Here is a 26,541-nt window from a genome sequence, read left to right as displayed (position 1 = left end):
CAGTATCAGTATAAGTTAGTAAATGGCCATTAAAAAATTAGAGCTATATTAGTATCCTAAGCAATTCAAGATGTAGCTTTTAGGGCAATAAGAGAAAAACTTTTAACAGGGGGTTCTCTGAGTGTGTTTTCGTGCAAAGTGAATATATTACCTGAAGAACTACCTGAGTAGAACCCCATGACTGGGTAACAGTCTTCTCTTTGAAAAAGTTGTTCTGATTTGACTAAAACCAGCTCAGAAACAAAAGAAACACTCCTTAGTGTGAATAGTTCTATTCTATTACAGGCGTGTTTATCAATTCAGTTTTACAGCATGAAGTTCAAGCTTCATGGCGGTAATATTAATTTGCTTTTAACTGCTACCCATGTTATTTAAATGACAGGTATGTAAGAAAACGTGTGTAAGAAAACTAAGTAAAATAAGTAAATTGTCTTTCATTCTAAAAAAAAAGAGAATTGTGGTGTTCCCCACCCCCCTTTTTTCTTCTTCTTAAGCCATGGGAGCAATTTGGGTAGCTGAGCACAAACATCACACTTGTTTTAGTGTAGAGCAAGAGGATGTCTGTGAACCAAATCCCCCCACACATTGCTGCTTCCCTTGCTTTGGCTCACAGCGTGGAATGGTCTAACAGGCATGAACCGACTCCTTGTAGGTGAAATGAAACCAGAAGGTTCAGGCTGCAGCACACTAGTGCACACTGGTTGTGCTGCTGGGTATTCAGTGCATAGGGACTAGAGTTAAACCAAGAAAAATCCTCTGAAATATATTCAGATAGCCTGAGAGTAATGAGGAGTGCTAAGGCTCATATAACTTAAAGCACCTCTTTCTTGTTCGAAGGGTATTATTGGTAAGGGTAATTCCCCATAGAGCAACCTCTGTAGTGCTGGTCTTGCCTAAGCTTGGCTCTAGGTAACTCCTATTCATCCAGCTATATATTTTCTCCCGGCAGGATGTTCAATCTAAGAGACAAATGGGCCTGGTTTGGTTTTTGGTTTTGTTTTGTTTTGGTTGTTTGTTTGTTTTTCCTTCTGGCAGTCTCCTTTTGGCTTTCCCAATGGCTTAATTAAATGTTCTCCATAATTATGAGTAAAGACTGGTTTTTACTTTGACCTTAATTTTCAGTTGTTTGTCCTGTGGCTTACTGGACCGTCACAGATGTTTCTGCTTCTCAGATGTATTAAGAACTGCAGAGATATTTAGAAATATAAGTATGGAGTAATATGACTGCTGATCTCAATATGGCTTTTTAATGAGTCATATGAAAAAGTAAGCATTCACAGTTGCCTTTCAATGTTGAGTCAAAAGGAGGAGACTTAAAATGGAGCTGGGCTGCAGCCCTGTAGTCAGAGAGGTATGATGCTTATGAGAGTCCTGCTGCTGCAGAAACCGCTGTGCAGGAAGAGTCATTATTGGTGAGGATAGTGAGGGAGTAAAGAGGTACTGGGAAGCCATATCGAAAGGATGCAACTTCATTGGCTTCCTTCTTCTATGTGTTGGCTCTTGATCATCACAAAACAAACACTTAGGTACTACGTGTTTTTCATTAAGCTGGACATACTAGCAAGCAGTTGGGTTTTTCAGTTCTTGTGAAGAAATAGATGTTGCCCTTCTCCATCTGCCAATCCATGGCAATTTTTCTTTCTGTAGAGGTGTCTTTTATAATTTCTGAAGGATAAAATATTCTGTTGTGTTTCCTGCTTAAAGACACTGTGCAGGTTCCTAACGCTACTTTTTCTAACCACAGAAACATGCCTAGTAAGCTGCAGCCAGTGAAAATGTCAGAAATTTGAAAGTTACTGTATTTGTACTGAAATTGAGCTGGGAGGGTGGAGCACGGGAGTACACTTACTGCTTCTGGTATTAAAAGATCATCTCTGATGTTAGAGAGAGAGATGCTTTACAAGATGAGAGCTGTTCCTCTGCTGGAAAGCAGTTCAGTTGCCATATCATTCTCAGTTGCTGTTCCAGTTCCAATATTTTTAGATTTGCACCTGTCAAGAAAATGACTGTTGTACTGTGCCTGTATAGCAGGTAAATCTATTAGTAGGTTCTGTGATGTTATGTAACTGCCAAATCGGAAATGAAAAAGTAATCCACAGTTCCTATCCTAGAGCATTAGTGAGGCGCAGGTTATCTTCCAACAAACCTCAGTTGATTGGACTCTGTCCTTTGTAAATATTTTGCAGTTAGAGCTGTGTGCTGAAGCACCTTGGAGCTTACGCTGCTGCTCTGTTTGCCACCAGCTACAGCTCCTCTCTAGCCACCTCTGTGCACAGGGGCTGTGTATTTCTCCAGCACAGCTCTCCAGCAGACTGGTCGTAAAACTCAGCATATTAACATGTTCTTAGAATGGCAGTAAAGGTTAAGCTTAGGTTGCTACTCTGTGCTCAGGTACCTGTTGATGGTGTACTGAATCACCAAGTACATTAAGTTACCACAGTGTTTATAGAAGGAGACAGTAAAGCTTGGGGCTGTCATATTTGCAACATACTTTCCTCTATCAAAGAGAACTTGCTAAGAATATATTGAATAGAAAGACAGAAGATTGTCTATATATATTTTCATATTGACTTGCAAACTCTATAACTTCTTCTTCAGCCCCAGGAATTCTTAGAAGAATTACTAACTTCAAAATCTCTCTAACAAGAGTATTTGCTGCTTGCTGGCATTTCTGTTTTCGTTACTAGGGGGAACATAATGCACTTGACGAAGCTGAAATCTGCAGTGCCTCATACTGTTTCAGCAACTTACTGTGGTTTTAATTTATCTTAACCCATGTATTGATCAGCAGGACCTGCATTTATTGTAGCAGATATCTATTCAAGTGTTCCATGATTTTGGAACACCTACAAGCTCTTTGGCTTGGGAGTAACACTAACTTCACAAAATTTTATGAGCAGGTAAATAGTTGTTTACTGTGTAAGGCTAAAGAAGACAATCCGTGTTTGTGCATTAAACTGTTCAGCTGAATGCTGGTAGTGAAGCACAAAGTATCCTCTTTATTTTAGAAGACACTGTTTTATGCCATTGTAAAACTCTTGATCCTGTGCATACTTAGACGCAGCCTTAGCTTTGAGCTCCTGAATTATCCCGTCAACTCTGTTTGAACATCTTTTTATGTATGGCGTAGTTTCGTGGAAATCAGGGGAGGTATTCATGGCTACAAAATTAAGCGTGTGCGTAAGCGTTTACAGAATCCAGAGTCAAGCAGATGCTTTGGTATTAAAACCTGGATGTGAACAGTCCAGGTAGGAGAGGAACTGAAGCGCTCAGTCCCCTGTGTAGGGGACGGCATGGGTGCTGTTGGCATGTTGCTGCCCTGAGTGATCAGCAGTTTTTGCTGCTTTGCTACAGCTCATCTTTGATGTCAGTTGTGCTTAAGCAGAACACGCAGTTCCTTGCTGGTTTTTCTGTGTAAAGCCCCGTCAAACACAAAGAAAATGGGGAGGGAGGGAAAATTGTGGAACATCTACAATTGCCACTGTTGCTATGTGAAGCTTAAAAGCATATCCAGGAGGGAGGAGTAGTACTTATGGCACTTGGCTGAATTACAAAAACGTTTATCAGTGGGTGAAGTCTTGCCAAAAAGAACTAATTTCCCTCGTACTTCTAACAGGATGGGGCAGCCTTTCTGGTGTTAGTACCAGATTTAAAAAGCTGCGTCAATTTTCCTCTATTCTGCTTTAAAAGTACTCTTTCAAATTTTGACCACTGGAGGAATGAGACAAGTTCAGAGATGAACCTGGGCAGTAAAGATGGCAATTATTTTACTTAGTTACTTACACGTGTATGTCATCCAGAGAAGAATTGCAGTGATAATATACCAAAGTTGAAAGAAACCATCGAATTTATTTTACAATCCTGTCCACCTAAAGGCATTCATTCCCTGCATAATAGGCAATATAAGTTTTTACAGGAATTCGGTGTTTTCAGTGGATTGCAGTTTGGGAACTTACACAAAGGAGGGAGGGAGTGAGTGGAACGTATTTTTTACTGCTGCTGCACTGCATGGTTTCATCAGATCCCGCTTAAGGTCATAATAAATTTGCTGGGGATAAGAGACTGTACTTCAAACTAGGCGGATAATTCCCTTGCACATCCAAACCCATTTTAGGCAGAGATTATCACATTTCAATAGATGCAGCTTGCTTTATAGGAATCAGGTTGGGAACTAAGCTATTTCTCACCACTTCTGTTTGTGAGTTATACTGCTATATATTGATACATATATATACTGTAATTTATTGTACTTTAAGGCTTCTGAGTTGTTGTTTGTATTAGCTGTTTAACACCCAGAATGCCCAGGTAGTTTGTCTCTGGCATTAAGAGGATTTATGATCATTTTGTTTCTTCTTTGGGGTTGCTTTTTGGGTTTTATGAACCCAGGTTTTCTAGGAGCTCTAGTGGCTACGGTCAGTGCTTTGTTTTAGCCCACGATTCAGCAAGGTGGGTGACTGCCCTGCCTTCTCTGTACCACAGCCACTTCACCGGCATGTTCTGTGTTGCAGTGAGACCTTGGGCTCCAAAGGAGAAAAGACTCCTGAGCAAAAATTATTGTCTCTTTCGGCAAGAATGTTGTTCTACCTTGGGTGTTCTGTCACCGACTTCGCTGTTTCTTTGAGCTTACTAGATCATTTCATGTAAGCCTTTCATTTGTGCTCAGGTAGCGTATATCTGGACGAAATACTGTTGCCTCCAAGCGAAAAAGCGAATAAACGGAACCAGAGACACTTTGGATAAAGTTCACCCATTCAGTCGTGCACAGTGATCATAGCCCAAGACACTAAGATACTCTTCTCTTCCAACGTTTCATCTTTGAGTTTTTCAGAAAGTCCGTTTCGTTGCAGATTTGATAGTAGCATCAGGTCATATGTGTTTTTCCAGAATCTTCTAATTGAATAATTAAGCGACCTGTAGTTCAAGGATTGCTTTTGTTTTTTCATTTGTGCAGCTGCTTCTTAAGATGAGTTCTTTGTGGCCAATCAAAGCATTGCAGTGAGTGGTCATGAATTTTGTTGCTGCAAAACAGTCTTATTAGGATGGTTATGACTAAATAAACCGTACTCCTTTTTCACGTGAACCAACTTGTCATGAGCAATCCAGCCTTTCATTTTGTCCATTCCTGACTGAGTCTCAGCTCGCTTATTTTTCCATGCAGGCAGATTGCTATCGTGTCATTTCTCATATATTCTGACATCCAAATCTGTGACATTTTTATTAATGCTCATCACAAGTTTCAATAGTTCGGTAGTGTTGCATTCTGTGAAATTCTAGCCATTGGTTCAAGATTTAATTCAGCCATGAAAAAATATGGGATTCCTTGGGCTGCGGTTTGTCTCAGTTATGATAACAGGCCTGGCTTGTAAGTAGCATTTGGTTCCTCTCAAATGTTGAAACTCAAATCCCAAGGGGATTTTGGTACTGTTTTTTTGTGGTTCTCTCACCCCTTCCTTCTTCAGCATTTCCTTAACTATGTTACAATGTATTTATTTTTCACTCCTTTATGATTTTTGCATTTATAGTTTGCTGGGACATTTCAAATTTGGATTTGGTCTTATAATGACTACGAGGGAGATTACAATATGTTTCTTAGGTGTTTTGCATGTAGTCTAGTTCAGTGCATACTCGTACAATTTTGTATATAGTTTTGCAGAAAAAATCTAAACCATTGTATCTTTACACTGGGTTTTGTTATTTTGAAGTTTAGCTCCTACATTTGCTATCCATAAATGCACTACTCCCTACATGACATGGCTTGTTAGATCTCAGGGAACGCTACATAAACAGCACAGAAGAAGAAAATGAGGGGAAAAATATTTCCTTTGTACTATGTGAATTAATTTGCTTTTATTAGAGGAATAGTTTCAAGAACATTAAGAATCTGAAAGGAAATTACATGTTGTCTGTCTTTGTTTTGATGCCATTGGTGTAGAAACATTTGAGAGAGACCAGCAAATGCATCAGATCAGGGAAGAGTGTATTTTATCTTTTTGTAAAGAAAATGCTATTAGCTGTATTCAGTGAGTGAGCTATCAGACATGCCAGCTGAAACTTATCACTTGGAAAAACAGTCACATTTACTAAGCTTTCAATTATCCATACATAAATATAACTCATTACCCAGGCATTAGATTTGCAGCAGTGGTAAGTAAACCATAAGAACTTTTTAATTTTGAAGAGAAGTTGTTTGCTATCAGTGAAGCAAGCATTTTTATTTTGGTGGCGGGGTAATAAGGGCATGTGTTCACAGTGAGCAAAGTGAATAAAGTTTTTTTTGGCATGGACTAATGCCTCTATATTGTATGTGAAGGCATTGTTTAAATGGATAAAACCAAATTCATCAGTCTTTCATTCCTGCTTACTCCCTGCAAGCATGTGGGTACTGAGTACCATCCAAAAGGAAGGGGATTTTTTTTTTGAGACAGTCACAGTGAGGGCAGCAGAGATGCATATCTTTATCCCTTTCCTTCACAGTGCATTTATATTAAGCCATGTCACAAAACAAACTCCAAGTGCTGTGAGCCTTCTCATAGTATGAGTGCAGGCATCCATGAAACCTGTCTTTTGTGTAGTGGCATTTTCTCTGAGAATGTAATTTTTTTCACTCATGTGTGTTATTCCTTTGAACTTTGAATGAGCACTTTGGCTGAACTTGACAGAATCATATATTTGGAATTAAATGCTAGTGATTTCTTCCTCTTACCATGCAGAATTTTGTCATAGGCATTTCAGATGGTAAGCACAGCAGACAGAATGCTGTTTGCCCTTGACAACAGAAGCGCACATTTATTAGGTTTTTAGCCAGCTTGGTTAAGGTTTATTTTACACACATTGTGTTTGAGTCCCTTTGCTTTTCATTGCTGCTCCCTGCCCCACCCCACCCTTGAAACATGCTAGTTAATTCCTATTATATTATATAACTATTATATATATTATTGTTATATTTTAATATGTATAGAATTATACCTTGAGTTATTCGAACCACTATTTAGAAAATTCTCATTAGAGTGTAGGCATCCTGAAAAGATTTGGCTTTCCTTAAAACACCCAGTGGGAAATTTCTGTTTATCAAAATATTCAAAACTTGTTCTTTATTTGCAATAGCAAGTGAGGAAAATGCTCTTATTGCTTGTAGAAGGGGGGCTTTAGTCTCATTCACCTTAAACTAAACACTTTAACAGCTACAATATTTGTCCTTTCTGGTAGCAGACATGGCTTGGTTCTCTTTCATCAGTCTCATTATTAAACTGAGGTGCCAGAGCAGTTACGGGGGGGATGCACTGGCAGGGCTTGCATGCCTCTCCAAGTTCTGTTAGGGGAACGGTCAGCAAAACTTGCATTTGATTTTAAAAAAGGCACTACTTTCTCAGGTGTACAAATCTGTTGTTGCAGCTTGAGCTAATAAATGGAAGAACACAGCTCACAAGTGTGATGTTTCCAGTATTGATTCTTAAAATGTGTCCTGTGTTCCAAATGCACGTACTGTAGATACAACCTGCATTCTCACATAATGGCTGGCCAAGGAAAACTCCTTCATGGGCAAAAAGGAATTGACTTTTTTTAACTTCTCTTGCTATGGAGAATCTAGCCAAAGAAACATACCACGCTGCTTGTCTCAGTTGCATTTTCAGAAGGGAGTTAGGTGCCCAGATCACCTTTTTGGTGTAGATTTTCTGCCTTATCTTGATAATCTTATCTTTGAGAAGATTTGTTGCAGTTTGTGCAGGAGGTCAGCTTTCCTTAGCTCACAGAGTACACCACATTCCAGATGGAAGAGACAAACATAAAGGCCATTATGTATGAAATCTGGCTTTCACTGGAAAAATAAACATCTGTTGACTTTATTGTATGTCGTCCGTTTCTACGCTCAGCATTCAAGAATGGTGGGTAGTGGCTTTGAGACAATCCCTTTGCTCGAACAGGATATCAGGCAGCTTCAGTAACAGCCAGAACTTATGCTTGATGTGATTTCAGAGGTCAGAACTAGCATCATTATTTTGAAAGCACAGAAAAAGAAATTCATACAATTGTGGAGTATACCCGTGCTACGCCATGTTTCAGTGTCTGTTGGATACATTGATAGAAAGTCTCTCATTAAATTTACTTGAAGCCTTCATCCAAAGTTCACTAAAAAATGCCCTAAATGAAGGAATGCTCTGTGTTTCTGTTACTGATGGAGCACTGTGCGCCACAATGAACTTAGTTGCTTACTTTCTTTGACTTTGTGTTCTCTTACTAGTGTCTTGTTTCTTGAAAGTCTACCATTGCCTCTAACAGAACTGAAATCCAAAATTTTTTTGCATTGTAGTTTTCCAGAGGCATGTCTAATTATTCCATATCCCATAACTGTTTCTCATGAAGCCAGCAGGAACTTTGTCTCATTAGGAAGATCTGGGTCTGGTTCTAAACCAAAGCTCTTTCAGCTTTGGCATTTAGGGCAGGACAGAAGTTGAAACTATGTCTGTAAAATATTTATTTGCCAGTCACAAATGGCTATGTGTTCAGTACATTGGTGATTCAGATACAGGACCAATGAAACAGGATTAGAGTCTAGCAGGAGTTGGGCTGCCTTTAGCTCTAGATAGTGTGATCCTTAGATGTGATTCTAGATGTCATCCTTATTTATTGTGTTATGTTGGCACCCAGCACAGCAAGGTAGATATTAGAAAGAGCAGAAAAAAGAACTACCTGCAACACACTGTGTCCTTTGCTGTTGTTAGTTTTAAAGTATGAGAAGATGCAAAAGCAGCCCTTTGCAGCAAAGGAATTAATTAAATTGACAAAAGCAACAGGGTATGAAAATGCATGTGATATGTAAAGTTACAAAATGAATGGCTTATTTACAACTTCAACTGTTTTAGTACAGCTTTATGCCCAACTTCAAATTGTTCTAAAAAGGATTAGATATAATTAATGCTGTATGACCTCCTTTTTTCTGCTTTTCAAAGAATGTAGAGCTGTACATCTAATGAGGACCCCTGAAAGGACTATTATGTCCAATTGTCTCAATTATGCAAATAGCATTGATATTTTAGCAGAAGGGAGGGGATACTTCAAATTAAAAGTTTCAGCTCCTGCTTTAGCCTTTCTGCAGTGCCGGCATTTTTACAGCAAGTACATCCACTGTTTGAAGAGAGGAAAGGAGGTTTAACAAATTGGAGATTTGGGCACTATCAAAGTAGATTTGTTGTGCCTTGTTCCACCATGAGATGAAAATACCCTCTGGGCAGGGAGATGGGTCATGAGACTTCTAAAGGATTACCTTCAAAGGGAGTCATGAGATTGGTTTGAACAAAGAAGCTGCTCACATGCTTATCATATGAGATTCTCTTCTTAAAGTGGTGGAAACCCATCTCCTTGGGAATTCTCATGAACTTCAGAGAGACTGGAAGTCCTAAGAGTAACATGAATGAGAAGTCTGAACAATAAACAGAAAGATGGGACAGAAGCTCAGTGTTAAATGCAATTTATTTATTCTAGATGTAATTCATCTTTCCAAACTCTGAAACACTTCCAGTGACAAGCAGGTAGGATATGATTTTAAATTATTTTTCTTTTCATTCCTGATCATCTTCTGCATTGCTACCTTTTTTAGCATCGATGTGCATAATTGAAATTTGTACTGAAAAGCTCTGTAGTGACCTATGATTGATTGGAGAAAGAGAATTCCGTTGAAATGGCAGTGTTCTGATTAGACTGCTTCCTAGATTTCTCATTTATTTTGAAAGACCTGAAACCTGAAGTATGAATTGCAAGAAGAGAAAATGAGTTTCCAAGTCCAAAATAGGTGTCTCAAACCACTTCAAAATTAGAAAATTGCTTGGCTATGGCTGTAACAGGATGTAGAAATGCTGGCAAAGAGAAATTAGCTGAAAATATGTCTTATGTATTTCCGTGTTTTGAATACTAGTTTAGAGCCACCTCTGCAGTAAATGGGGATGGAGTTCTGGCTTTTTTGTGTGTTTTGTAGGTTGGAACTTTGCTTTGCTTTGGGGTTGTTTTCAGTTTTCAAAATTAGGCAGTAGTATTTTCTGGAGTTAATTTTGGCAACAAGCCTTCTGATAAGCAAGCCTCTTTTTGTGTGCATTTGTTTCCAAGTGAGTTTATCAAGGTCTGCTGGTAGCTCAGGTATCGTGGAAATCTTACAAATGAAAAGGGCATAATTTGTGGCGGTTTTCCTTACTCCAGTGCGGGTTGCCAGTAAAGGGGGTTTCCCAGTGAAGACTTATAACAAATATTTGTCAGCAGCCCCATTGCATTTGTATCAACAGTGCTGCTTTTGTCATTTGAAGTCATGCGTTTCTGCCATAAAACCATATTGGGCTCTGAGATGAGAAGTGCCTAGGAGAACTCCCTCACCAACGTCCCTGAGTATTTACGTACCAGTCTTTCAAATGATTGAGGAGCCATGGAAGCTCAGTTTTGGCCCTTCTTACCGGCTAGTTCTTCAAATGACAACTCCAAACAATGATGCTCCCATCCACTCTTCTGTCATTCCTGCCCCTTCTGCTGTAGTGCAACTGGGGACATGAGGAGGGACATCCCAGAGGAACAGTAGCTCTAGGAGAGCATATCCTTGGATTCCCTGATCGAGCCAGAGACAGCCATGAACACAGCATCTGGCCTGTTCAAGTCTCCTTCAACTCCCATAATTCAGGCTCTAAAATTGTTCTTCCCCATTTTTGATAATGGATTAAGTCCAGTAAACTGAAACCTTCATCATAATTTTTCCCCACTATTGTTTTAATTCAAATAGTAGACTTCAGCTGACCTTTTAAAGCCAAATATGTTAATGAGTTATATATAACATTTGACAACTGTAAATGAGACTGTATATCAGTGCAGGCAGAGTATTTCCTGCGTTGTATTTCCCCAAATGTACTATGATCTGTTGAAGCTGGATGTATTCTTTCTCTTTAGAAAAGTACAATATGTTGCACTCCCATGGAAAAAAAAGTCCAGGACCATCGCTGGAGATGCTGGTTTCTGGTTCTATGGCGCCTATTAATTCTTTCCACTCACAGCTTTGAGGGTTTCAGATGGGTGAGGACTGAAAAGGAGATTGACCAAATATTCTGAAAATGGTTTTAATTTATAAATTCATTTGAAATCTCCCATTGCCCTTGCCCTTTGTAATTATTTCAGACCTGAAGTACTCAGGTTTTCAAAAAGTTCCCAATGTATGTTGGCAGCTCTCAGAAATACATAATACATATTTTAAATAGACATATTTAGCATCTCCAGAAAATAATTTAGATCTTGAATTCCAATGCTTTCATAATGATTTCTAAAAGATTATAAGGAATAACTTTGTGCAAACCCTGCAAGCCAGGAGTTAAATTTGTTGGAAATTCTTTCTTTTTTGAAAATGACAGAAAGCAGCAGGGTATAAAATGCAGCTGATTGTGGCATATTCTCTTCAAGCTTACATATTAGCTAATGCCTGGAAAATAATTGCTTTCCTGAGTGTAAAATTAGCCACAGCATTTTGCACTTTTTCAAAAGCTCTAACTATCTATAACAGAATTCTACCTGGAGAAACTTGTTTTCAGGAAAACTGAATATACTGTGACCTAATGTAAATTTCCTAAGGGACAGATTGACTAACTGGTATTTTACATACAGACTTGCAAAAAGAGTGCGTATTTACAGAAAGCAGAAGAGATAAGTAAATATTTTGTTACCTTTTCTCAAAATATATGTTTACTCCTCCAGTCTTTAGAGACCTCTGAGAGATACGCATATATTGTATTATATTGTGAATATAAAACCTTTTCTTTGTAGTAATTTTAAAGTGTCTTTTATTAACATGCCTAGCAGTATGCCTTAAATAGTGGCTTTATTTCACCACATTTTTAAAATGTTGATATAATAAATTCTGCAAGCCTGCTTTTTCAGCGCGCTTTGCACTTCAAGTAGTACTAATTAGGACTGTGCATTTAGAACAAACTCTTGTAGATAAGTAACACAACATGTAGTCATTCTCCTAAAATGTTTTCCACTCGTGGTTTGCCCTGTTTCTTAAAGAAAAATGATTATAAGGTCTCAAACCATACTATTACGTCCTGTGCGAAAAATCAGCATGTTTAACTAGCCTATCAGGAGTTTTATGGAACTTACCTCTGAACTAGTAACTTGTAACCTCTTACATCAAAGAATTGCTTATGTTTTTAAACTCTTTTCCAAATTGGACATTTTTTATCCTTTCTACTTTAACAGTCATTACTCTCCATAATGTGGACTTGAATGACCCAGGTCTCTCTCAGATAGAAGCAATATTTTAGTCTGATTCAAGGGGATTTTTGCGTCAGCATCACTGAGTGCAGGTTAGTCTTTGTTTGCATGTATAATTAACATCTATTGACACAAGTTTCTAAACCACAAATAACCAGGACAATTAAGCACATGGGTAGTTTTCAGTTAGAACTATTCATAGCCTTCATTTTATAATGAGGGAAGTAACCTATTATGTTGATTATGATTTCATAAGTATTGATGTATTTCACAAAGGAAGAGCTTCTGTTGAGGGTGTTGAATCACGTGGGGTTTCATGGTAACAGCCTTTTTCTATTTCAGATCAGAATACCCTGTATTAAAGGCTCGTAGTTAAGAGCAGTTTAATAGAAATACCCCACATGCACATAATCTGGGAGTGGTGTGGCTTCCTTTAAAACTGTATCCAGCAAACAGTTTTTATATTAGACAGGCAGGTCATTGTTACAGTACAAAAATCATTCCTGAGCCTTGTCAGAGCTAGATACCGGGGTCATCTTATATCTTCAAATGAGTATTAGTAACAAATTATCTTACAGAACAAGCTAGTAATTAGCAGGCTAGCATCGTGTTCAAGGCTGCTTGCTATCTCTCCCTGCTCATCCTCTCTGCTATATTTGGGCCTCATGAGAATGGTTACTTGAAGGCAGGGATGACTCCTCTACCCATAGATAAAGTTGCTCAACACTTCTCATCCTAGCATCTTGGTTTGTGTTTGTTATAACCCTGCCGCCCATTAAGAACTTGGAATAAAATTGTCTATATGGAGTGTATGCAGGCTGGAGGGGTTTTTGGGGAAAAAAATTCAAGACAGATCGCAGAAAGGATGCTGAGTACAGAGAGAGATTTGTGTTCCTCATCTCCCTGACATCTAGAACAGAGGGGCTAAAGGCAAGAGGAGGATTTAGCAAGTTAATAACAGAACTGGAGTAGGTAACAAATGGAGTGTATACATTATTGTTAACATTTATTAGAAAATGTCATCCCTGAAATTTGGTACAGGAAGGGATGGGGCTGAGCTGTTGCAGGAATGGTTTTTGCTGCCTTAAAATGTGGTGGGTGTGGTGAGTAACGTGCTCAATGAGTTTCTTTCTGCAATCCATGCAAAAAAAAAATTTCTCCATTTCAAAACTATGTAAGGTATGTTCTCTGCAGGTAAGCACTGAGCCAGGCTGTCCTACTATGTTCTCTAAATGGTTGTTCAGCTGCTTCATTTTAGTTGCATTAGCTGTATAGTTACATTAATACGGAGCTGTGCCCGAGCAGCTGTGCCAGCTTCTCAGTAGCATGTCTGAGCTCATCCAGCATGTTTTACTAATGTGCGTCCATGGACTTTGTGCCTGAGTTGGGTATATCCAGCCATGTCACAACAAGCCAGGTCTGTGGTGTAGAGGCGGTAGCTGTTTTTCACATCTATAAGCCTCTAGGGAAGAGCTGTGTATCTCTAAGAGATGCAGCGGAATTGTGGTAACTTTGAAAAGACAGCTTGTTACTACCCTTTGCAAACTCTGTTCCTAAGTTAATGAATAAAGAGAGAAAATTGCTGTTCTTGTTTTAGCGGATATTTGCTGTGTGCCTCACCAGCGGGCCAGGAACACAAAGCATAATGAAGGCATGAAAGCTCATTACAGCTCTCTCTGCAGCTCACTGCTTTCCACATCATCAGCAGGAGAGCTTTCTGACCTCAGTTTGAAATAACAACATTGCGTAATGAAACTGCCATCCTGTTTGTCGTGTGTTAGTCTCAACCGCAGAGCAAATGGTTCCTTGACAAGGTGGCTACAAGAGCACGGGTTCAAATTGAACCGGATGAAAAATACAATGGGATGAGAATAAGAATTGTCTCAAGGAAATAATCTTTTATTTGAAAGAATCTTACAACTCTTAAATATCCCTTCTTGATGCTATACTTATTAGCTAGCAGTATAAGATCCTCTTTCTATTCAATATTGTTTGGTATTTCATATTCTAATAATTGCTAAAAATATTATCAGTTGTACAAATAAGTATTTTTTATATAACTCATGCAAACTAGGGGTTTGGAAATTTAGTTTAGATTCACAGGCCGTCACTGTGTTCTATAATTGGGGACATTGTTCATGGCTCTGTCTCCCTAGAGACCTAACACAAATTTAAAATAACATTATGAGTTTGTGCTCTGTATTTCTTAGTAATCGAAAGCATTTCAGTAAATTCTTACTAGTTCATGAATGGCGACAAAATTGGCCATTAACATTTGTCTCATAGGTTGGCGTATTCTTGTCCAAGCAAGAACACTGTTATTGAGAGGACAACTGTCCTGGAGAGAACTGATCACCTGGAAGGTTGATTAGTTGGGCACTTGGAAAAACTCATCCTTTAAGGTGAAGGAGAGTGATGGATGGTGTAATTGGCGTGTTACATTTAAAGACAGCATGAAATAGAAGTCTTTCTGCTATCAGTTTTTAAGTTCCAGGTAACAGGGATTCTGCTGGTAAAATGATTTTTTTTTTCTCCCAGTTTTTAATTGGGCAGAGTCCTTATTTTTCTCTGTCAAGTAACAGCAGCTGAATGTGATGAACTTCATGGCACTTACAAAGGTCTCTGGACCTGTTTACATGGTGAATGGACTTGTGTGCGCACCATGCTCATGCTCACAGTACGAATTTCATTCCACCTCCAGATTAGTTCTTTCTCTCACTATCTCATCAAAACAAGCACCTCTTTGCTCAAAGACGGCATAAATGTCCCAGTTTAATTCTGTAGAGCATTCTAATTAAATAATTGAGCAACACAGTTGAGATCTGACTTCCCTGGTGATACCACCTTTTGCGGCATACTACAATCTAAAGGAGGATTACCAATGAATGTTGGTAAGATGGTATGAACAGGGTCACAGCTGAATGTTTCCATAAATGACAATAATCAGTCCATATCTTGACAAATGTCGGTGAAAGTCATTTGTATTATTTCACAGATGTGAGCTCTGCCGCCTAGCCAACACCTTTTTTGTATTACTCTGTGCTTGATTTAGCCTGAACAGCTTTGTCAAACCCTGCATTATGCATGACACTCATTCATTTGGTCCCCTGCCTGCTCCTCCATTGCATCTGTGTGCCAGGCCCTGTCTGCTGTGTCTGGCCGCTGTGCAGGGCTGTGTGCACCGAGCGCTGCTGTTTGCGTGTCCGCCTGTCTGCTGAGCACCTGTGCCTGGGCCGGGCAAAGCCTCACAGGAGCACAGCAGCTGGGGAGCAGCTGCTCTTTGGGAGGGCTCCAGGTGCCAGAGCTGTCCGACAGCCAGCGCTCTCTCGTTGCAAGATAAGGCAAAAGCCCCCTCCCGTCCTGTGACCAGGTCAGGCATGCCAAGCCATCCACCAAAGACATGTCCCTGTTGTGTGGAGCATCTCTCTCTGGGGATCATGGCAGTTGAGAGGGCTGACTGCGTTGGCTTGAGATCTGGTTGAGTTTGGCCTTTGCATCTGCTCCAACAACACCATGACTCTTATCACCACCTCCGTTCACCTCCAAAATTAATTCACTTCCTTCAGTTGTTGTTTTATCCTTATGATGATTCACAGACATTAAATGTTGCTGCTGTCCTGCAGAGATATATGACAGCTGAAATTCACAGCTTCAGGTAGCACAATAGCATGTAAGAGTTTGTAGTGCTAGGTTTCCAGTGGCTTTGCTCTCTTATGTTGATTCCCACTTTGGATTTTCACCAGATGTGCATTGGTCCAGAGCCCAGTGAAGCTGCAGTGAAACAGAGCTGCGGGATCTGCTTCAGTACAGCCTGAAATTCAGGCCCGCTACTTGTTCATTGAATGGTTGCCTGTATATGCAGTGAAATACATACAGTTTAATGTTAACTTAGCAGCAAACAGGAATTGTCTGTGTGTGGTGGTGAGAGAAAATTTTTCCTTCAGTTACTGAATGTCTGCAGCCCAAGATACGCATGTTTCTCAGCAAATAGTGTAGTTCATTTGTGATAGTCAAAGAACAGCTGGTCTTTGTAGAACTAGTTCTTTTGTCTGTGAATGGTTTCTGGAAGAGGATACCTTCTTTTAATGCTACAGAGAACTAACAAAAGTGGAATAATATAAGCCCAGTATTAATCAATACTGTTTCTTGGCAGCACATGGATTTCTAGCTTGAAGACCAAGAAATAGCAGTGGTTTTGGTTTGGTTTTGTCATAATTTAGAGACCTGTTGTCAGCTTTCATAAAGGAGAACAAATATGCCACTGAACTTCTGAAATGTGGGGTTTTTTTTCAAAATTGCATTCTGATTAGTACATTCAGGATTTGCTATAATAAGCTGGTGGTTTGAACGTCAGTACTATCAACAAGTTGGGATCTTGCTTTTTCCATTTTTCTTAGAGGTGAATAGAAAACATGCAGCTTTTTAGTGCCATAATCTTGCAGGCAGCAATTATTTGTCTGCCAGCCTAATACTGCCACTGGCTGTTGGTCTGAAAGCTGTAGCTGAGCTGTCATAGTCATTTAACACTTCATCCATTCCAAGGAGGTTAGAAAGTGCTTATTTTTTTCAAACTCACAAGAGACAGTATAGGTACTTATATTTTTCCTCATGAAATAAAATAGATTTCAATCCAGAGAGAAAATTGTACAGAATCTGTACCAAATAAGTGGGGAAAGTGCCCATTTTCTGACAGTCCGTGTTTCTGTTCAAGTATTTGCACTGGATTATAATGAAGCTTTGGTTAAGCAGATTAAATAGACAAAAGCAGTGAAACTTCAAAGGCTGACCAAATGTGCTGAGGTTTTATTTCCCTGATCTGTAATGCCTGCTTTTGCCTTCCTCTCATTAGCACAGAATAATAAGCCAGTGGAGCATAATGTGTTGTCCAACTGTAGTGCCTATGGTGACTGATTTCTGATGGGGGTCTGGGGTGTATGTCAGGATTTTTCCATGCAGCGGTAGATAACAGACCTCCGGGGTTTTAAGAACAACTGCGTAGCTCAGAGCTCAGCTGTACTGTAGAGCTCATTTTAGATACCAAAATGCAAAAGTTTCCTTCGAAAAACAGATACTAAGTCTGTAACTTAATCCAGTGGTTAATTAACTGTTTTTATGTGAAGCACACAAAATAATGAAGGAAACTCTGTTCTTTGGTAAGCTACAAGGAATAAGGTAAAACAGTACTCAATGACATGGTGTAAAAAATGCAAGTTTGTTTTGATATTTCCAGCTTGTATTTTCCAGTATTCTCTACAGAACAGTTAAATGTGCAGCATGTGTTATCATTTATATTTTGAAGGGTGCTTCCTGAACTGTGAGATTGATTTGGGTATTTGTATCAGTCAAGGAGTTATCACAGACCACATAGAAGTCTAAAATTTTATTCCAGGAAAACGTGAATATGTTTAAAATATATAAAATAATAATAAACCTCAAATTAATTTAAAATTAATTAAACATTGAAATATATAATTTAAAAAATATATAGATAAGGTAACTTCTGTAACAGGTTCCTGTTAAGCTTGTTTTATAACATGAAAGGTCAAAAGTTTGTGTGATGTGTATAAGCACAAGTAACAACATAGTAGCAGAACAACAGTGAATTTGGATACTGTGGCTTTGGATTAATTTTGAAAAACTAGTGTAATTCCAATCAAACAGCTGGGTTTGGCTCTCTGAATAGTTTGGACAGCCTGTGAATTAGCAAAATCTGGTTCTGAACAGGTAAACAGCATTTGTTTGATGTAACTACCCACCTCCGTGTACCACAGAATCTCATGGATGTCCCTGTCTTGGGTGTTTCTGTAATTTTCTGGAACTGCACCTCAATAACTAACTAACGTCTGATGCTATAAAACTAAAGCATTTTCTGAGTTCTATTTCTAATAATACTGTTGCTAAAACTTATCATCCTGTAAAAGCGTTGCCACAAAGTGTGTTAAAAGAGCCTTTTAAATGTTTTGGGGGAACAAATGCTTTTTAGGTTCATTTGAAGAAGGAATGTATGGAGACAGGAAAGCTGAACTAGTCACAGCTTTTAGATACTAAATTTAATACTCTCTTCCTTCAAAACTTGCTACATAATCAAGCTCTCTGTGCTGAATACTGAAATATATGCCTTGTCATTCTGGAAGCAGGTAACATTGTAAATTACGTAAAGTTTTGTCTAATGAGGTCTGAACTCTTCCTTGCTCTGTGGTGCTTCGAGCACCTGAACAGCTGGTTTTGAAATGAAATGAGGTGGTTCTGTCTTGGGAAATCAGTATGTCAGAGCGGGAGCAGAAGTGCAGGATCTCCCAGATCACTGACCATCAGAGCATTCTGGCTCAGAGGCGACTGAACGAGGCAAACCTTTACATACCTGGACAGGCTATGGACGGCTTCTTCATGAAGCAGAAGCTTGGGTTTGCACATTATTTGCAATTATTTGCAATGAGGGAACTTCAAGTAGTCTCCTGTTATTTCATAAATAATGAAGGAAAGTAAGAAGCCAGACAGGAACTAATAAGTCAACAAAGAAGCTTCAGAGACAGCTCTTGCCTCACAGCAGAAAAGATCAACTACCACACCCTTGATTCATCCCACTATAGACTGTGCAGCACGTAGTGGGCTAGTCCAGTCTCGAAGCCATTACCACACAGGCTGACAGAGCATTCATCCAACAGAAATCTGCAGCTGACTTTCTTTAGTTAGGAAATCAGCAGGATTTTCAGTTTTTTCTCTAGGAAATTTTGTTGTTGTTGAAGGCACACTGAAATTCTCGTGTCATCTTTAGCTTTTGTGTCTGCAAAAATCTAATTTCACTTCCACAGAGAAAACTAAAGCAAAACATATGACATTTGCTTGCTACTTGAAAAATGAATCAAGACCTAATTCCCTAATTCAAACTCAGAAGCAGCAGCTTTCATCAGCAAGGCAAAGTTACTGATGTCATGGAATCGTGAATGTTTTTTTAACAATCTCTGTTCCTTTAAAAGGCTGCTTTTGAGTTCACTTTACTAAATTCACCACTAAATACACTCATGATGATACTTTGCCTTGTTGATGGTTGCAGAGACATAGAAGGCCCGGGCTCTGCAGCTAAGAAACCATGGAAAACACTGGCCTGCAGCTATTTCTGAACTCACTCCCTTCAGTGTTCCAAAACTCAACTGGACTACACTTCTGCAACAGACTTTGTAACTGCATTGCACAGATCTATGATTTTGTTCTGGCTTGCCTACACATCGTTGTTTTTAAAATGGCTGTGAGCTTGGTCTAATTTCTGGTTTGCATACGTAGTATAATAAGCCAACACAATTTTATTCTGTCTTCAAGGTTGTTTTTCTCCTCCTGTTTCACAGACATGCTGTATCTGAAGAGTTTGTACTTTTTCTGTCAAACGTTCTTTCAGTTTTACACACATGCAAGGTTTGAATTTTATGCAAGTTGTGGAAAACTCACATCACCTACTTGCTTCACGAGACAATGTATATGGTGTTTAAAAGTAATTTAATTAATCCAGTGCTTGTTTTTAAAAAGAGCTGAAAATAGAAGGCAAGTGTTCTGTATATGCCACATAGAAGTATTTCATTATGCTTCTTATTTTTTCTCCCTTTTAAGGGTCAAAAGGCTTGGATAGAGAAGACCTTTTCAAAAAGAGAATGCATCTATGTAATTGCCAACAACAAAGACATTAGCAGGTAACATTTGAAATTCTTGGTTTGGCCAAAAGATAAGGTTAATACTGAAGAAACTGGACTTGATTTGGATTTAGACATGTGAAACTAAGACACGGTTTACTCACTGTCCTTAAAGGAAGATGACAGGTGAACAATAGTGCAAGACCTGCTTGCGCTCAAAACTGTACAAAGCCATGCGACATGTCCTATAGGCATGGTGAGGCTGGGCAGCAGGGAGGCAGCAGAGGTGTTAATTCCTGGCTTTGCAAACCAGAGCTTAAATTCACACTGAATTCTGAAAGCAAGGATGCAGTAATGTGCACTATGAAGCAAGTGGTACCGTTCTTCACCATTGATATGACACTACCAATGATATACTATACAGGGGGACGGGAATTCTTAGTCCAAATATTAATATTACTGCTACTGCATGGTCTAGTGAAATTGGGGTCCAGCTTTTTTGAATACCATAACAGTTTATGTCACATGGTAGCTGTCACCTTGGAGTAAGAAACAGATGGTCACTGCACCTGTTCTGCATTCTTTCTCCTTCCCTGTCCTTTAGCGTTGAACAGCTTTCCAGGGTATTATGGACACAAAGTGAAGTTTTTTGTCTTTGTTTGTTAAGAAACACTGGTGGGCTGGTAATTCTGACACGTGTGTCTAGGCAAATAAAACAGAGATGACCTAGAAGAGGTGTTTCTATGATTCATGTAGACCAAGGCATGGGCAGTTGAAAATCTAATTTCTGATTTATTCTTTTTTTTTTTTTTTTTAATCACCATCCAATATTGAAGATACTGTAATCAAAGTCGCTTCAAATTTTAACTTACAGGTGCTGCTGTGGCCAGCTCATTAACCAACATATTCCACCTCCTCCAAGTATAACAGCTAATAAAAATGGAGAAGAAACAAAACAAGTGGAAACTCAGCCGGAGAAATGGTCCATCAGTAAACACACCCAAACATACCCAACTGATGCCTATGGAAACCTTGAATTCCAGGGAGGAGGACATTCAAATAAGGCCATGGTAAGGAGCATAGGCTGCTCCAAGGTATTCATCTGGTATGTTAGCTTAATAGATGTGTGTCAGGATTCTAGCTCAGTGCATAATCCATTGAAATCAAAGAAGATCTCTTTACTGTCTCTTTACTCCAAAAGGCAGAGAAAAGGCAAGAGAAAAACAATGCTTACTCAGGAAGCATCTTATAATATCTTGCAGCAGTTTTATTGAAGTTACTGTCAATAAGTATCAACCAAGGAGGTAGCTGCATGTCTTAATGCCTCAAATTCCACCTGTTTCTATTAGACTTGTGGGCCAAATAGCCCAGCATAGATAAAGATTTTTTTTCTAAGGTTTGACGTCTAATAAAATTAGAAATTAGTCTTGCCTTCCTGAAAGATGGAGGCTTGACAGAGCTGGAAAATGGATGGTTGAGTTTTCTTAGCAATGGAAGTAACAGCAAGTCAAGCTTCTGAAAAAAAAATCTCATGCTGTTACCTCTCTTTGGAGCAAATCCAAACCTGGATTGGTTTCTTTGCCCTTTTGCTTTCTTATGTCGCTGCTGACACTGCCATTTAAGACAACCACACTGCAAAAACTTGTCCAAAATGTATGGGAGAGGCTGGTGGGTTTTGTTAGTGGTGGTTTATTTGTTTGTTTTTAAAGCAGAAATAAACATTAGTTTATTTAATAGTTTTGTTTAATGGAGTGGTAGTTTGAATTGAACTGGGAAGCATGTAAATCATTCCTTCAGAGCCAGAAATGTGTACATCAACAGTGAATGGGATAAAACGTAACAGAAGCCTCCTATTTCTTCTGAAAAGTCATTGCTTCTCTCGCAGTCAAACCAAAGGTTTTGGGAACAATACAAGACACCTTCCAGTCATTTTAAATAGGTGGTTTCCAACAATGCAGATTTGTAATAAGAGATTAGGATCATTTGATTGTTGTCAGTTTTGCAGGTGAATAGAGGAAAGTGCTGCTTTTAAAAATCATGAAGTGAATGGTAAATTCTCAATAGCAAAGTGAAAGGTTTCTACCTATTTTTTCTAAGCATTAGCAGCAGTGAAATTTAATGATGTGTTGCTTGAAAATGGAAGGCTTAATATAACCATTCTTTGCTCAGCCAATAGACAATTTACAGAGCAAACAGAGTGATAATATTACACATTGCTCTTTGCAGTATATCCGTGTGTCATATGACACTAAACCAGATTCTCTGCTGCATCTCATGGTGAAAGACTGGCAGCTGGAACTGCCCAAACTTTTAATCTCTGTCCATGGAGGCCTCCAGAACTTTGAAATGCAACCCAAGTTAAAGCAAGTATTTGGAAAAGGTCTGATAAAGGCTGCCATGACCACAGGAGCTTGGATTTTCACTGGAGGTGTTAGTACAGGTAAGCAATTACCAGCACTTTTAGTTTACTTAAGAAATCAGTAATGTTCATTCACTAATCTTTCCCACAGGCAGAAGATTTAAGTCTACATGAATGAGTCATTAGCCACTAGACCGAAAACAGAGCATTGTAATCATTTCTGTTAATCTCCCACCCAGCCCAGCCCATAAGATTTTCCTGGGTCAATGTCAATTTGTGTTACTCAGTGTTTCCCCCGAAAAAAAGATTCATCCTTGGTTTCAGTAGCAAGGAATCTGCCACTAGTTATAATACTTTTGTTTCAGTGGTCGGTTATCCTTGTAGTTAAGAAATCTCCTACTCCAAATTTGCCTGTCTTTAGCTTCTTACTGTTTTTTTGTACAAACATCTTTCTGTTACTAAAAGTATATTTCCTAAGCCTGTTTTCATACACAGCATTTTTGTCAAACTGCACAGGCTGAGTTCCATAAAACTCTCACACTAAGCATGTTTTCCAGTCCTTCAGTTTTTATCACACCTGTGCTTTGAACTCTCTCTAGTTTTTTAACAGCTGTCTTCCATTTAGGACACTGTAATTTCTGAGACAGTGTTTGATGAAGCTTTTAATCCCCGAAGTAAAACATCCTTTCTGCTTCTATTTGACAGTTTCCTGTTCATGCAGCCAAGGACTGAGTTAACCTTCAGGCTGTGTGATCTCTCTTGAGAGTTAGTGATCAACTGATAACCCCCCTTAAATACCATGTCCCCAAGTCACTGTCTCCATGGGATCACCCACCACCATGCATGCACACCCTCTGTATTGTAATTATACAAGGTATTTGTTCTTAAATGAATGACTGTGAATTTGTAATCTTGAGGCACACACCTGAAGTCAATTGTAAATGTCTCTACTTGAAGACATTGTTATCTCCTGTTTGCATTTTTCTCTGGTCTTCTGGCCACCTGAGGCAGATTTATGTCTAAAACATCAGTTGTACAGCAACTCCACATAACTCCACTAGGAGATTTTTGGCACTATTGCTGAATTCTCTCAGAAAAATGGGGTCTGATATGATTTCCAAAATTTGAAAGACAGTTGAAAAATAGCTGTTGTGATGACCAGTTGCGTTTTAATTAATTTCATTTATCTTAATATAAATTCTGAGGGATCTTCAGAAAACAATTAGATGCAGACTTTCATTGTAATATTTCTATAACATTTTCTTTATTTAGCTGAAATAAATCTTGATATCAAGTTATTTCTCAGAAAACTATGTAAGAGAAGAATGAATTCCTTTGATTTTCATGTCACAACAAAGGTCTAATGTATTTAAGGGAAGGTGGTGATTGCTATTCAGAATAGTTTTGAAGTGAAAAAGTATTTCTTAGATAACTGTAGAGTTAGCGGTTTTTGCCTGCTCAGATCCCAGTGATAGCATTTCATGTATGTGTAGCATTGTGTACAATGACTAATATAATTCCAGACAATAGTACAGATTACACTGTGGCAAGTTAAGTGACTGGGTAAGTCTTTCAAAGAGTTCATTGAATTCAGAACAAGGATGTGAAAAGGCAATAGAATTTACATGCAACTATTACAAAATAAAAGCATGCATTTGTCTGCATTGCACATTCTTTTATAAAGCAGAGATAACAGTTTAGTAGTAAAAGCATCCAGAGAAGCAGGTAGCTCTGTGAGAGGAAAAAAACAAAGTTCTGTTGTTTAGCGTTCTCTCAAAAATGTCAAGAATGAATTAAATTAATTGTACCTATAGGTGTCATTCGTCATGTGGGAGATGCCTTGAAAGATCATTCTTCCAAATCCAGAGGACGAATATGTGCCATAGGAATTGCACCTTGGGGCATTGTAGAAAACAAGGAAGATCTGATAGGAAAAGATGTAAGTCTTTAAGGAAACTCCTGTGTATTTTGCAATGTCAGCTGTGTAACTGTTCCCCTTTTTGGAGTAGAAATATTTTCACTGTTTTTAAAGCATGCCTAAGAGCTGAAATTTAACCATTTCTTGAAGAAAATCTGTTTAGCTATCTTTGTCAGGTTGGCATATATGACCTCGGAGTAAATATGGAGCTGGTGAGGTTTCCATTGCTTTCAATAGCAGAGACCTCTCTGTGGTGACAGTTGTAGGCCCTAACTTCCGTGTGGCATGCTGAGAATTCTGTACGTCATGTATGTATGCCTCTATGTATAAAAGACTGGCATTTCTTGTAGATGGGCACTCTGCAGTGGCATATTAATTACTAGGAACTCCAGATGAGAATGTGTGCAGGAAGAGGATTATGTAACACTGTGTGTGATCAAGGAGAGTACATTAATGAGCTTAGGAGAACATGCAGGAGAATGCACAGATGTGACTGTCATCCTCCAGAGAAAACACTGCTGTGAAGAGCTCAAGTTGTGAATCTGAAATCAAGCTCCATTTCTAATTCTTCTCTATTTTTGCTTGTAAAGATCTGTTTGATTAGTTTCCTCATAAGGCTTGGGTGTCTGGTGGGCAGTGTGGGGGATTTTCACATTTAGTTCTTAGTTCTAATCTAAGTGCATCTATTCTTTTGACACACAGGTAACGCGGATTTACCAAACAATGTCAAACCCTCTAAGCAAGCTCTCTGTGCTCAACAGTTCGCACACCCACTTCATCCTGGCCGATAATGGCACGCTAGGTAAATATGGAGCTGAAGTAAAGTTACGACGTCAGTTGGAAAAACACATTTCCCTCCAGAAAATTAACACACGTAAGTACAGTGGGGCAAACTGTACATATAACAGCTTAAAGGAAGGGAGGGAAGAAGGGCTTGAAATACTTCAGGCTATTGAAATGAAATGCTTCTTCCAGCTCTTTCTAGCAGGAATTTGATCAGGACTGTGTAACTGAACTAAAACATAAGCTGTCTGATAAGGGGTGAAAGAACCCACATCTGTGATACTGTGATACTGTGATCTAACAGCATGGAAAACACAGAAAAGTAAGGATTGCATGAATGGAGGAAGAAAAGTTTACAAATAACAGCAAGGAGAAGCTTCAAATCAGTAAGAATTTAAGAAAAGGGAAATATAAAGAATTTGTGCACTTCTAGTTAGAATTTAGAAGTGTCAGTAAATACACAGAATGGGATGAGTTTGTACAGTTCCTGTTTACAAGAATCCTGTGCAGCTCAGTGATTTCTGATTCCAAATGTTAATACTAACATTTCATTTTCTCATTTATATGAATTTATTTCATTTGAAATGTCACACTCAAAATTCTTTGATCTTCCAGAGAAACTCAGCTGGGATTTTGACACTTAATAAAGCCATTATCAAGATAATTTCACATCAGTACTTTCGTATTTAGAGTTTGGTGCAGTTTTAAAATTTCTGTCAGTTGTTACAGCCTCTCTAAAACAACTTTGTAGAGTTCTTTTTGGCAGTATGTTGAAAAAACATATTGTAAAAGGCATTTTTTCATTAACATTTTTGTGGAAAAAAATATTGTTTTAAAGATTAAGTAAATTTAAAAAATTAGTAGCTGTGGTTTTCCATTGACTTAAAAAAAAAAAGCCACAACAACAACCTAATTAAAAATGGTCCAAAAAAGTTAATGTTTTTTGAATCCACACTTCAATGAAGAGCTACAGGAGAGTAGACTTCTCTTCTACCAGCTGCCTTTCTGCCTTGTCGCAGATGCCATTGTAACCTCTGTAGGCCTGTATGAATAAGAAAAAACCATTCAGAATGACAATTGCATTGAACTCTACAAAAGTTTCTAATAGGGTTTAGGTGCTCTTATGGATAAGGCACAAAACTGAAGTAGAGCAGCAAGTAAAGCTGAAAGGCACCATTAGAGGTGTCAGCCACAAGGATCTAAATGTTCCATGAAGTCTTTAACTGCTGCTTTTTGCCCACGGTAAGCTTCAGAAACGGAGCTCACCAAAATGGCCCCTTGCCTTTGAGTGTGGACTCAGGCTTGTGCACCCTAACACTGAACCCTGACCGTGACTTTTTCTTAAATACCTTAGAAATCTGTTAAGGAGTAGTTTACCGTCATTAGCTCTCACAGCAATAAAGGTTATTTAACAATATCCATATTAACTTCCCATGTTTTCTGCTTAGTTTGGTATTTTTCTTATAATACCACTCAAAGTTAACTCATGCCTGCTCTTGCCTAATTAACATCAGTGTTTTGCTTGGACATCAATTATGCCCAAGAAGTAGTCTACATTTCTTTTAATAACTTTGAGTAGTTTAACAAAAACCTTTACACAACTGTAATTACTTGAGATCTACTTA

General features: G+C 38.6%; 1 protein-coding gene across 6 annotated transcripts in view; it reads left to right on the top strand.

Moving 5' to 3' along the window:
• The window catches only part of TRPM1 (transient receptor potential cation channel subfamily M member 1), a 78,577-nt gene that overhangs the window by 17,807 nt on the left and 34,229 nt on the right, over window positions 1-26,541 (top strand). For 4 of the 6 annotated variants that reach the window (XM_021299270.2, XM_021299269.2, XM_005511121.3 and 1 more), the window contains 5 exons: window positions 19,837-19,916; window positions 20,731-20,926; window positions 22,083-22,296; window positions 24,030-24,154; window positions 24,836-25,007. In XM_021299270.2, coding sequence (XP_021154945.2) covers window positions 19,837-19,916; window positions 20,731-20,926; window positions 22,083-22,296; window positions 24,030-24,154; window positions 24,836-25,007 — 787 coding nt within the window. Of the gene's footprint in view, window positions 1-9,086; window positions 9,528-12,219; window positions 12,327-19,836; window positions 19,917-20,730; window positions 20,927-22,082; window positions 22,297-24,029; window positions 24,155-24,835; window positions 25,008-26,541 lie in introns of those variants that run through there. The other 2 variants (XM_065076045.1, XM_065076044.1) reach the window with 2 other exon arrangements.

The sequence above is a fragment of the Columba livia genome, chromosome 11 (assembly GCF_036013475.1).
Source record: "Columba livia isolate bColLiv1 breed racing homer chromosome 11, bColLiv1.pat.W.v2, whole genome shotgun sequence".
Classification (NCBI taxonomy): Eukaryota; Metazoa; Chordata; class Aves; order Columbiformes; family Columbidae; genus Columba; species Columba livia.
Note: the sequence above shows the minus strand (reverse complement) of the source record. Positions and strands in the feature narration are given on the sequence as shown.